This window comes from Glycine max, chromosome 18 (assembly GCF_000004515.6).
Source record: "Glycine max cultivar Williams 82 chromosome 18, Glycine_max_v4.0, whole genome shotgun sequence".
Taxonomy (NCBI): Eukaryota; Viridiplantae; Streptophyta; class Magnoliopsida; order Fabales; family Fabaceae; genus Glycine; species Glycine max.
Window position 1 is genome coordinate 4,660,554 of NC_038254.2, and position 14,733 is coordinate 4,675,286.

Consider the following 14,733-nt stretch of genomic DNA (forward strand, 5'->3'; position numbering starts at 1 on the left):
CCCATGCATCTCAAACCAACCAAAATTTTCAAAACACATGGCAAACAAAGGTCCAAGATTAGGATAAGCATCGAAAATATCAAAGATTTTTCATATTTTAAAGATTATCCACACGACACTAAAACAAGACAAAATGGAAAACAGTAACACAACACAACCTTCCTCATATCCATAGGATGAGAGAAAGAAAAGACAACACAAGAAGGTCCCAGCAGGAAAATATTTGATAAATATCCTGTTAGTCTACACCTAGATATAGAGAGAGAAAAAAACAAAAAAATATAAATATAATAAAATTTAAAATATGCTAGAAATAAAAAGAAATAATGAAATATTTAAAATAAAAGATAACTTATATATCATTAATCGAATATTCAAAGTCAACCTCTCATCATCATTGACATCCCATGACACACATGACAGAATCACAAGCCCCGAAACGTTGCCACCTCAACCTCAAAATGTGGTCCCACATTAGCCCCCACACTGCAAACACCACCATCTGATATACATATATATCCACAACAAGTTCTAGTTCTAGTTTCACTCTCTATTCTGATCATTATTCTCTTTCTTATATACGAAGTAACCTTTGTTCATTTTATTTTTATATATCACTGCCAAAATTTCTTCTTCTTCTTCTTCTTCTTCTTCTTCTGCTTCTCTTTCTGGGTTTTGTTCTCTTTGCTTTGTCCACAAATGGTTACACCAAAGCATGGCCACAGATTCTTCAAGTTCCGTGCACTGTTTCTCATAACCACTTCTTCCACTTATTCCTTCTTCTTCTTGTGAATGCCCCAAACTAACCCTTTACCAAAGAGCCACACGTGCCATATATGCCTTCAAGATTCTTGGCACACAAAGGGCAGTGACAGGAACATGTCAGTTTCATAGGAGAAATTAGAATTGTTATCCGTTTATTCCATTCTTCTCACCTGTCTTATCGTGTCAAATCTTGCAGCCTCTACTCCCCCCCTCTCTCTCTCTCATACACACACTTTTAGTTTTCAAAAAACAACAAACAAAACTATATCAAATGGTTGCTAAGGACTATGATCCCTTGACATGCGCGGTTGGTGTGAAAATGGGTAGTATAATGTACTGTGTTGATCACTCAAGGCTCTTCTGGCTATTCTTTGGGGTCTTCTCCCACGTTTACCACGAGAGGAAGCCTCGGATTTAGGACTCTTCAACCTTGTTTCTGTTTTTTTGGTTTGGTTTTGTTCTTTCCTTTTCAACTCTTTCTGCACAAGAGTTGTGCTGTAAGCTATAGTGTTTGAAGTTTCGGTGATAGTTGGTTTTGTTACTTAGTTGGAGTGTACTATAGTTAAGAATTCAACATGTATTCCAATAAAAGGTGTAAGGAGGATGGCAAAGCTGAGCCTCGTTACATCGAAACCGACCCAACTGGTAGATATGCTCGGGTAAGTTCTAATTCATATAATCTTGTGGCTTTTCTTTTTTCAATTTGTTGTGGCAAGTTTTGTTTTATTTTGGAATTGTATTGGTTTTTGTTACTTGCATGGGAAAAGGTAGTGTTGTGTGTGTAGAAGTTTGGTGAGCTGAATAAATGAACCGTGTGAGACTGTGTTAATAGATTTTAGCGAAATCCTATATAGTTGGAAGAAAGAACTGATTCAAATATCACAGGTTTTATTAAATGCCCAGTGACTAGACATCTTAGGTCAAAACTAAAACCTACTACCTTAGGTGTTTTTTTATATTGTTTTCCAATCAAATTGGAGTTTCATCTCGTTAATCTGCTTAATAAAAGTTTGTATTAAAGGTCAACATAGGTTATTGAGATGAAGTTCTAATTCTGATTGGAAAATAGTATCAAAAGTACTTAAGAAACTGTATCTAAAAAGCTGTCTAATTTCTTACCTCTTCTGATTTATCTTTTGTCTACTTTCGGGCATGTGTGTATGCTCAAATTGGGGTATCGACATATGGTTCATGTCTCAATGTTCAAAGCAGAATCGTCTGGAGTTGAACTTCTATTACTCTGGAGCAATCTGTTTGATATTGGGGAGTTGTTGAAAATCAAGTTTGCATAGACAGGAGATGTATATTGAATGCTTTTACCATTTACAGTTTGATTGAGTGGATCAACTTGGCTTCATGCTTAGTAATATGTTAGTGCTGTGCATACTTGGGGCCAGATAATCTTACATGATATTTGTTTGTGAATAGTCTAGTGGTATTCTATATCTTCCTTAAAATTTTGTTGATCACTCACTTCCCTTTAATATCATGTGTATTGATCATAACTGTGAAGAACTGTTGCATATGGAGTTGATGTAGGAGATAATGACTTACCAAAAAGCATGCAAAAACGGGACTGTGTTAGGAACTGAAAATTTAAAACTGGGAAGGGAATGGTATGTGTATTATTTACTGTAAAAGAAATATTACAACTTTCTTTTCATATTTGCAAGATTTAAAAACAGTGAAGTCATGGATGAAATGCTCTAAAACTTTGTGGTGTGTTCTGTGATAATAATGTTGACAATAATTCATTGTTTTCCCTTGCCTGGTTTGTGCCTAGTGTAAACAGTTTCTACTTTTCCATTTCAGAACTTTTCAACCAGCTATGTTTATAGTTTCTGTTAATTCTTTACTTCAAGTATATAGGAAATTAGGATGTCATCACACAGCTGACTCAATGCAACAAAATTTGTGTCTTTTATGTGATTAGGTTGGAGATATTCTAGGAAAAGGGGCAATGAAGACAGTGTATAAAGCAATTGATGAGGTACTTGGAATAGAAGTAGCATGGAGCCAGGTCAAACTCAACGAGGCACTTCGCAAACCAGAAGACTTGGAGCGGCTTTATTTAGAGGTTCATCTCCTCAGCACTCTCAAGCACCAATCCATCATGAGATTCTACACGTCTTGGATTGATGTTGACAACAAGACCTTCAATTTCATTACAGAAATGTTTACTTCAGGGACACTGAGAGAGTAACTTCCTTTCTAACTATAAATTAGGCAATGCTTAAGTCCCATTTTGCAGTTCCTTTGAAATGGAGTACAACATCTTTATTGCCCATACCATAAACTATATGCCTCTTTTCATTTAATATTGACATTTTATTATGCTAGTGTTCAGGTTCATTCTATGCTAATGTGTGCATGGGTGGAATATTGTATTTTAAACTCCTTAAGATAGGGATATGCAGTTTCGTGGCATGCACATTTGGAAATGTTAAATTACTGGATTTATTTTATCTTTATATCATATGCATGAATGATTACAGAATTAACCTTGAAATCACTATAAAAAGTACTTTAATTGATAAGTTTGTGGCTTGTGCAGATACAGGAAGAAATACAAGCACATAGGCCTACAAGCAATAAAGAGTTGGACTCGCCTAATCTTACAGGGTCTTGTTTATCTACATGAACATGATCCTCCAGTAATTCATAGGGACCTCAAATGTGATAACATTTTTGTCAATGGCCATCTTGGACAAGTGAAAATTGGTGACCTGGGTCTAGCAGCAATTCTCCATGGTTCCCAACCAGCTCACAGTGTTATAGGTATTACTATTTATCTTTTTTCTACCAATGATTGTTGAACGTATTGACTATTGAACCACTCTAATTGTTGTTTGTTAATTTTTTCCATTGTTCTAGGCACCCCAGAGTTCATGGCACCAGAATTATATGAAGAAGAATACAATGAACTTGTTGATGTGTACTCATTTGGCATGTGTGTTCTGGAAATGCTTACATCTGATTATCCATATAGTGAATGTGCTAACCCTGCACAGATATACAAGAAAGTGACATCGGTAAGTTCAGATCATGTTTTAAGGTTTAAAGATATCGGTAGAGATAGGACTTTATATATAAGCAACTTTTCTGTCTTTTTGTGTTCAGGGGAAGCTACCGGCATCATTTTTCAGGATTGAAGACACAGAAGCACAAAGGTTTATTGGCAAGTGTCTAATAACTGCAGCAAAGAGACCATCAGCTAAAGAATTGTTGAATGATCCATTTCTTTTGTCTGATGATGCATCATCCATGACAAAGATCGGAATTCAGAAACCCTTTTTAAATTACAATGAAATGGAAAAGCTTCAATTGGATGATGTTTCACCTAGGACTGAAATGTCAATAACTGGGAAGCTAAATCCAGAACATGATACTATCTTTCTCAAAGTGCAAATTTCCGACAAGGATGGTATTAATATTTCCTTTTACATTCAATTTAGGGAAAAATCTTGTTTTGAAGTTGTCTAAATGCAAGTTTCTTGTAATTTTACCACAACAACATCTATTTTTCTTTAGTAAATGAACTTGAGCCTTTATTGAAGTACTAAGTAGCAATAAAACTTTTCTGCTATCTTCACAGGTTCTTGTAGGAATGTATACTTTCCTTTTGACATATACACAGACACTCCCATTGATGTTGCAATGGAGATGGTGAAGGAATTGGAGATCACAGATTTGAAGCCTTCTGATATTGCAAATATGATTGAAGGAGAGATATCTGTGCTGCTGCCAAATAAGAGGAATAGTAACTGTTCAGTTATCACGATGACGACGACAACGAATCATCATTTCCACTCTGCCTCTTCTCGTTCATCATCCCAAGGATCAATATCAGGCTCAGACAGTAGAGCTGATGACTTATTGAATGGAGATTATTGGCTCCATGGTATGTCTTCTTTGTCCCTTCCCCTATACTGTAGTAGCTACTGTGGAAGTGTGCAAGTGTGAGTAAAAAGTCCTGCATTGGGTAAGAATGAAGTTGAGCAACATATAAGTAAAAAAAATCCACAAGCCTAATATCTTAAGATTTTGGGTCGGATATAGTGTCAAGTTCATTTCTGATTAATTCCTGACCCATTTGATCTGGTGTACTTAAATGATCATACTTTAGTTTGGAGTAGTTGCTTAGCAATAGGCTTTGTTATTTAGTTATTTTCATTACTTTCTGGACAAATTTTTGAAAACAAGAAATAAAGTGAAAATGAGATTGCGTTTTTGTAATAATTTATGAAATAGGAAACAAAAACAGAAAATATGGTGCAAGTTGTTCACCCTGGTTGGGTATGTGGGAAATTTCTTAAGATTACCATCCTTGAGAAAATAAGTAGTAATGACTTGTTAATTTTATTTGCTTTTGTAAGGAACAAATGCAACCTTGATATCTTATTGCGGTTTTATGTTTTCCATGAACTTGTAAGGAAGTCCTCATGAAAAGTTACTATAGTTTAGAACAATCACATAGTAAGAGGAACATTGTTGTTTTCAACTAATCTTAATTAGTCTCTGTATTAATCTTGATAATTGCAGGTGATGTACTTGATGATGCCAGTTCAATATGCTCCTCACATGGGACATATTCCAACTCAAACTTTTGTTCAGTGGATGAGCAGGAGGAAAACCATAAGGCTTCTACAAGAAAAGATAAACATCTCATCATAAAGAGTCACATGTGCACAAGATTTTCCCCTAATGAAGACCCCATCACTTTGAACCAGTGCAAAGTTTTGGCAGGACCACAAGCACCTTCTACTAGCAAAAACAAGAGGATGATGGACAATCGTAGACTAACAAGGAACAAGTCATTGATTGATACAAGGAGCCAGCTACTACACAGATCACTGGTTGAGGAGGTGAACAAAAGAAGGCTATTCAACACAGTTGGAGCCGTGGAAAATATTGGATTTGTGACACCTTATGAGGTTACCAACAAAAAGTCACATCCAGCATGCGGTGCTTTTGATGTGAACTCTTCTAGAAGTAGCAAGAGAGAAAACTTTAATAGAGAGAAATTTTTTTAGAAATGGTTGTCTCTTGAGCTTTGGAGTCAAAGAGGAGAAAATGGATAACTTCTGTGTCATGGACTAGAGAAAATGATAAGGCTGATGTGCTATGGAGTTATTATTACACTTACAAAGAATAATGGTACTATTTGGAAAAAATCGTTGGGCCATAGATATACCTAAATTATTGTATTATTAGGGTGTTCGATTTCAAATGGGTGTAAATAGAAATACATGGAATCCTATCTCCCTTAAAATGGATCTTAATAATTCAAAAAAGATTAATCTTTAGTTTTTGTCTAGAAAATGTCTTAGTGAAAAAAGTGATTTACATGGAGCATGTTGGACTATGTTTATGAATAAGGATACCATAGTGGGTACTATACGAAATATGATAATTTTAAAAAATTAAAATTGCAATTGCATTAATACAATTTTTAAATGAAATAAGTGAATATAAAATATTTGTAAATTGTTATCAAAGCATGTATCATGGAAGTTAGAGTAAATTATATATATGGGCACTCCGTGAGATTTTGTTAAATTTTCCTAATATTTTACCTTTTTTAAGCATTATCCTGACATTCTTTATACATTACATTAATTAATTAATCCTTTTAATTGTTTAAAATACATTACACCACCGTATACCCACTTAAGGACGGTTGTTGTAAATGTTTAAAAGATAGGAGTTATGTATAAACTCATAATACCTCAAGGAGTATATCAGTGTAATTTACTTTTGAAGTTATTAGCAAACTTTAATTTCACTAGCAAAGATGAATGGGTTTGATTAAACAGAGAAATAAACATTATTTTTTTATAGAAAAAGGTGGGGAAAAAAAATCCTAAATTTACTTGAAAAGCTGTCTTTATTTGGCAGGAAAAATAATCTAACTAGTAAGGCATACTTGGTAATATCTCAAATTGTATGTAGTCTCATTAGAGTCATACTTAAGCCACCTACAGTTTCTTTTTTTAAAAAAAGGAACAAGTATTTAAGTGCACTCTACGTGTATCAATCGATATTTGATACGTACTGCGTACGAATACCTTTATCAAGATGAAGTATCAATGGGTTAGAGGTATTGGACAAAAATAAATGCTTTTGTTGGAGAGGAATAAGTCTTCCACAATTAATTAGCTGGACCAGCATTCACCATTATTAATAATTTTTAGATGAAATAATAAGAGTTGTTGTATGCATGCAGCAGGGTTTACCAGGCTGCCACTACCAGTATATTAAGATTGCTTATGCTTGTGGTTGGTTTTATTAGCTTCTTTCTCATTATCTATTGGCATGCTTTCCAATATGATAGCATGAGCTATTTATGGTCAACAATGAATAATTGAATATGATTATATGTATTTGCGACGATTAATTTGGATTGATCATTTGACACTCTTAACCCTAGGTGGAAAGATGCTTAGGAAAAAAAATAAAGAAATAATAGATATGATGCATGATATAATATGGGAAACAAGAATTAAAAGAGATTAATGATGTGCGTTGGCATGGCACCCACGCGGGCGGGGAGTATTCGCCCGCTGCCGTCCCCGTTTGTGGAGATCCAATTTTACATTAAAAAAGGTAAAAATTTATAATAAAAAAAATACAATTTTTTTATTTTATCTTAATTTTTCAACAATAATAAATTTAAGATTTAATTCTAAGTTTAAAACATGACTAAAAATATCAAAATAAATCAATAATAATAATAATAAAATCACACAAGCATAAAAGCATCCAAGAAATATCCAAATACACATTAATGTTACAGTATTACACAATACAAAAAATAAAACTAGCATAACATTGCAAGTCTTCATACAATAAATTAACATCATCATATTGAATCAAGTCTTCATACTTCCGTCCAAGTGTAATGAAACATCTTCAACATCAAACCTACACAATGAAACATGTAAATATGTGTTTAAAAAATATAAAAAAGTCATGAATCAATATAATAAAATTTTCATACCGTCAGCGTTGTTATGTCTTCGTCAACTATTGAGCAAAATTTCATCTTTGATTTTAAGGAACCTAATGACACAATTATACAATCATTAAAATAAATTAATTACTTAGAAGAAAAATTTACAAGTAAAATTAAATTCTAGCTTACAGGTTCTAATGTGGTTGTGCAAATGCTTCGTACTATCACCACCAAGTTTCTTTTCACAATATTTACATGTAGCTTTCCATTTTTCCTCTATTTTATTTCTTTTGAAGTGGGTCCAAGCAGCGGAAGTTAATCCTCTTTTATTTTGGACTTCTTTCGACATCTTCAACTTCTTCTATATTTGGAGAAATTTTTGCTTCTTCCATCGGATTGCTTTGTGCGTCATTAGCAACTTGTTGTGTTTCTAACGGATGGATCAATAGGCATATCCATTTTCTGTACAACAAACAAGTAACAAAATTTACAAATGAGTCATGTAAAATTGTAAATGCACAAATTTGACTTTTATTGCAAGATTACAAATTTTTAACTCAATGAATCAGCCAAACCAAAACATCACAATAAGCTAGCAACATAACAAAGAATTGAAAATACAACAAAAATAAATAAATAAAACAGAGGAAGAATAATTCAAAGTTGCGAAACCCAGAAATACACGGTGCGACTCGAAGAAGAATAAGGTGCAAGGAAGGCTTCCACGAGTTCACGGTTGAAACGAACAGTAAAGAAGGAACGATGAAACGAATGATGAATAAGCGAAGAAGTGAAGAGGGTGAAGATAGTGTGAAACGGTGAAACGAATGGTGAAGAAGGAACGAAAGTGAAGCAATGAAGAAGGAACAAAGGTGAAGAAGAAAGTCAAGGAACAAAATCTGAATGTTTGATGCGACATTTTAGGATTTAGGTAATGTTTGTGTCTTTATGACTTGTGAGATATTACTTATATATATGATAATTTTATTTTGTATTTTTTACTAGTAAAATACTATATTAACCCTTATATTTAGTTATAGATATGATAAGTTACGAGGGTATATAAGTAAAATTCTATATACACGGGGATACGGGGACCCTACAGGATGGGGAGCATAGTTCCTATCCTTGTCCCCGAATTAGCTGCGGGGGGATTTTCATCCTCATTCCCGTCCCCGTAGGGATCCCCGAGTTGCGGAGAGAATTGCCATGCCTAGATATGCGGAAAAAGAACAGCGAGAAAACATCATAATTGTAAGTTTTTATTGTGATTAATTTATTTTTGGTTTGGCTGATAAGTGGGGGACTTGTGAAAAAAAATGTAAGACTATGTTTATCAAGGTATTTTAGTTAATTTTTAACTTTTTTTAATAGCTGAAAATTTTATTTAATTATTCGGTAAATAATTTTTTTTCAATATCATGTAATATTTACTTAGTAGTTTCTAGTATCGCGTGAAACCCTACTTGAAGTATTATTTTTTAAAATAATAACTTCTAACTTCTAGTTTTTTATATTTTATTCTTTTTTATCCTTAAAATATTTATTCAATTTTCTTATTATCCTTTTTAAATATATCATTTTATATTTTTCAGCAATTTCAACTATTAATGTTACCAAACACTTACGATTTAATAAATTAGCTTAAAAGCTTTCCGTTACTAGGTCAAACATAGCCTAAGTCAATTGACTTTATCAAAATTAGACTAACATATAATGATGCAAATATTTTCATAGTAAAACTTATGAAAAATATTTGATAGACACCGAATGTGCTATCCAACCCTAGTGGTGTTCGTAAATTGGATTAGATCGATTTTGAGGGAGAAAACCATTTGATTCAACTACTTCAACTTTCTTAATTCATCATCCAATTTGTTTGGCTTAAAATTATAATCTAATCTGATTTGATCCAATTTAAAGTGGTTTGAATTGAATCAATTTTTTATTTTAATCTTACTTTTATTTTATTGAAAAAATATTAACTACATGGTAAGATATATAATAATAGATAACTTTTTAAGTATATATACTATATCAAAAATAAATTTATACAACTTGATAACTATATTTATGCATGTTAACTCAAATAGTTAGCAAAAAATATTCATTAAATATATTTTTCATGAATAGGTATAAGTTATGTAATGATTTTAGAAATATATATGAAATAAACAAATATAAATATAAGTGATATTGTAAATTTATGAATAAAAATACATCGATATGCACAAATTCGGTTTGGATTAGATTGGATCAATTTTAAAATTCAAATTCAAAATTCGATTCGATCCAATAAAATAAAAATTGGTTTTTCAATTTTTCGATGCATTTGATTTTTTATTTTTTGGGTTTTTATTGGATTGAATCGATTTATACACTTTTATCCAACACCAAGAGAGAATAAAAAGGAGGAAAAAAATATAAGTACGATAAGATTTATGATTTGATAGTAAGGGACAGATGGAGAGAAATGAGATATATTAGTAAGATATTTAAAATTAAAGATAATTTATGTATTATTACTCAAATTTTATATATCTACATGATTTGAAAATTCTCTCTCCATATATACATTCCCAAATTGTGACAGGGATTGTCTGATTCATTTTTTCTTTTTGCTTAATTAATATTTCAGTTCTTGAATGGGATATATAGTTTTTTAGTCTTGAAAATTTAAAAATATTTTTTTAGTCCCTAAATTTTAAAAATTATATTTTGTTAGTCTCTGACAATAAATTGACACTTGTGACAATTTTTAGCTATCTTAAATTAATTTTTTATTTTTAGTTACTTGAATTTACATTTGAAAACTATCATAAAGTGCTTTAAAATCTATCACAAAGTACTTAAAAATCATGACAAAATATCAATTTATTATGTCAAAGACTAAAAATAAGTAATTTTTCAAAATTAAGGGACTAAAATATATTTTTAAATTTTAGAAAAGAAAAAAAAACATCTTCAAATTCAGAGACTAAAATAGTAGTTTTTTTTTTTTTACAAATTATCTGATTAGTGTTTATCAAAAGAGATAAAGACAATTTTTTTAATGAGAGGATTTGTTTTTGATAAAGAAACGTACTTGAGACTACCGAATGCTGTAGACTAACTTGGAAAGGTGAGAAAAAAAAAAGCAACCAATAAGGTATTACATATTTGATAAAATAGCTGGGTTATTTAAATATAATAATACATATTTGATTTTTTAATGAAAAGATTTTATTGAAAGAGATAAACCTATTTCAATGATTTTTATGTCTGGAAAGGAAATTTGTCTTTTATTATTAATCGAGTAATATGAGAAGTTATAAAATTAACTTAATGATTGAAGAGAGAAGGAGAAATAAAAAAAGTCAAATTTCTCACTAACAAAAACCAATAAATTAATGACTAACATTTATTAATAAAAAATATTTGAATAATATCCTACGTGCAATGTAGAATACTATTTGGTCAAGTAGCAGGGCCAACCTGAGAAGTGAGGCAAGCAGGGGTTTGGGGTTTTCAAAGTCAACACCACACAAACCATATGTGGAACTTCTGCCAATTGCTTTGTGCACCTACCACTTTTCTTATGCACCCAGCACAAGATGGACGATTCCAAAATTTCCCTTCTGTAAAGCTTATACGAATTACGAATCCATAATAACCTTACGGATTGTGGGTTCATACATATATTTTTTTAAAAAAATTTAAAAATATGTTTTACGAATTAATTTAAAATTAATGGTCCATGCAAGACTCAAATCTGTGACTTTTGTGTTATTAGTACAACACTCTAACCAACTGAGTTAATAATCAATTATGTTATAAAATGATTAATGTTGTTATATATAACACTAAAATTTCTAATGTATATTTAATATACATATAAGTTTACATAATAAATTTATGAACAATTTTGTGATAATTAATTTTGTTCTAATATATTTAATGCACCAAAATTAATTGTCACAAAATTTATTTTGTAAATTTACATGTACATTAAATATACATTAAATTTTTTATTGTTATATATAACGAAATTAATTATTTTATAATATAATTGACCTATTAGCTCAGTTAGTTAGAGCGTCATGTTAATAATGTAAAAATCACAAATTTAAATCCTGCATGAGTCATTAAGTAAATTTGTCAGAGATAATTTTAAAAATAATGAAAAATATTATATGTACAAGAAAAAACGTTGGATGTACAAAGTAATTGCCGCAATTTGATGTGACATGCATTTTATCCATATCAATCCATTATTTGACGTATTGGATGTTATAATTGCTAAATTTGGCTAAGCATCAAAACAATAACTCAGGGTGCACCCTGGACATTATGCCAATTACTAAAAAACACATCGATATTAAATCCGAAAAATAGCATGCAAGTTTGACCCTTTTGGTCTACTCCAAGAATTTTACTTATGGTAAATAAAATGAGATTTTTAATAATGGACCCCATTTATGACTAGTGAATCCTTATCATGAATGGTGCGGAGTGATATCATGACCGGTGTCTCATTTAGGCTATAATTGTATGTATTCATGTTAAATTAAAATTATGATGCAAATCCCTTGTTCATGAAGTTTAATAATTTTGGATCTAGCTAGTAGGTGGAATTATACTATTTCAAAGTCTGTTCAAACATGTTGGAGTAGGCTTGGAAGTGAACAAATTTTATATTTTGAGGGGTTGGGATTGAATGAATTTTTTTCTATGTTGACTAGTCATGAACCTGTCCCACAGGACTAAAAATTGAGGTGGATTGAAGCTATCTAAAATCAAACTTTCTGTGTCTATTGGATTTTTTTGAAAGAAACATGATCTGAAACGATTTGGGTGTGTAAAGAGACAGATCAACTTTTAGCAAAGAAAAAATAAATTTAAAGACACTGATGAACTGTGCAATTATGGGCATGTTTTTTCCCCAGAACATAATGTCTAGTTGGCTAAGTAGTGGACTTTTTTGCTAACACTCTAACGTGGTCCTCCCTTACATTTGATTATTATTTCTACTACCAGCCTGTTGTGATGATTTTGTGGTCCTCATGATGTGCTGAATTAAACTTTTGTTCCTTTTCTTCCTTTACTGAACACTGGCCATTTGCATACTAGTCTTTTATCATAACTCTAGCAATATCAACAGTTTTTACGTGTTCCATTGCTCTCCATTGGCACTGATTTTGATGGCAAGGCTTGTTAGTACAATGAACACACATGTAATTAAAAGTGTTCATAGAATGAGTTGAGATTAATCTTTACTCGATTGGAAATTTTGACAGAATCATTCTTAATTGAACCTAAACTTACCTAACCATAACTCGATAATAATACTTGATGAAATAGAATCAAGTCAACTTGATGAGTTGATGCTGATAAAATATATTAATTTTAATATTGTATAAAATAAATCCTAAAATTAAAAGTTTATAATATTCTATTCACATAGACCAAAAGTCATAAAATTATATATATATATATATATATATATATATATATATATATATATATATATATATATATAAAACTAAGATATATTGGAATATTTTCAAAAGAAATATTATAATATGAATATATTAACATGTTATGTGAAATATTATCGATCAAGAGTCCATTAGGTTTACAATAATAATCAATTTCTTATATCATAACACGTTTCAATGTAAAGTCTATGCCTAAGATTAGTTCAAGCACACATTTTAATCACATTCAAGAGTTCAAAAATAATTCTACTAAAATTTGAAACAAACGCAACTAACTCAAAAAAGTCTTATTAATAAATACTACATAATTGCTAAAATAGTATAGATTTTAAATGGATATATGAAACATCGAACTCAAAATCTAACCCGTTAATTTTTAAAATCCAAACCTCTTAAGATTAACTTTACCATTAATAAAGATAGATTAATTCTTAAACAAATCGATCCCATCAAGAAAATGTGTAAGTTAATTGATTGAGTAATGTGCGTGAATTATTATAAATTTTATATATATATTTTTTAATTTCTCCGGATAAAAAAAACATACTAACACCCGTACATGGATAATGTGTAAGATATACGTCAATATGACATCATATTACATCCAGGTTAAATAAAACTATGAGTAACATGATTAACAAGGTAAAGGCTAGTCTTCCCTTTGATTTGATGGTTTGGAGGATGATTTCAAACCTTCATTGAGGTCCTGGGATCGAACATTAAAAGAGTGTCTACTCTATAAATGGGGTGGGGGGAGAAAAATCCTAAGTCCTATTTGTCGGCATGCTTGGCTTGAGTCTAAGAACATCATCCTTCATGTGTCAATGTGGCATATAGATATCAAAGGAGTGTCGGTGTTGAAAACGGCTAGCGGTACCAAACTACCAATCTCAATAATTGGCAGTTTCTTCTTTACTAGGCCAAGGGCTAGCAATATTGTCAAAGTTTCACATCTTTGAGGATCATTTATAAGTAGGTACAAAAGAGACCAATATCATTCAACATGTTTTTCTATTTGACCTGAAATGCAAACACTATTGCAAAATAGTCTAGTTCCTAGCTTCCGAGTGTCCAACGATTAGATTGACAACGTATCTGATGTTTTTTCTTGGATAGTGTCTGGTGTCTATTATCTTGATTCAGGACAAATCTGTATGATTTTTTTTTATTTGTTGAAATTGAAGATAAGCATTAGGAGATTTATAACAATTCATTCACCATGCTCAATCAATTGAACCAGACTCTTAGTGACATATTTGCATGATTACTTTCTTAATTGAAGTAGTTGTTACAACTTTAAAATGTGATATTTGAACTTGAAAGGGAAAGCCAAGCTGATATTGTTCAGTAACATTTTGAGTCACAAATTGCCCGGTTAAGGGGAAAGCATCTTAAATAAAAATAAATAAATAGTAATTAGAATATAAATCTGTTTTTTTGCTTGTTAATATTTTTATTGCTGAAGGAACACTAGGTCATATTAATTTTATCGAAGTAAATTCTACTATTTATTTTTACCCAACTAACTTTGGCACA

The 14,733-nt window shown here is 31.1% G+C and overlaps 1 protein-coding gene across 1 annotated transcript; it reads left to right on the forward strand.

Annotated features, from left to right (window-relative positions):
- The first annotated feature begins 534 nt into the window (after positions 1-534).
- Positions 535-6,082, forward strand: LOC100778102 (probable serine/threonine-protein kinase WNK4). Its single transcript, XM_003553171.5, has 7 exons — positions 535-1,424; positions 2,699-2,964; positions 3,320-3,543; positions 3,640-3,797; positions 3,886-4,189; positions 4,361-4,666; positions 5,308-6,082. The coding sequence occupies exons 1-7, from the start codon at positions 1,341-1,343 to the stop codon at positions 5,796-5,798; spliced, it is 1,833 nt and encodes a 610-aa protein (XP_003553219.1). The 5' UTR covers positions 535-1,340; the 3' UTR covers positions 5,799-6,082.
- The last annotated feature ends 8,651 nt before the right edge of the window (positions 6,083-14,733 follow it).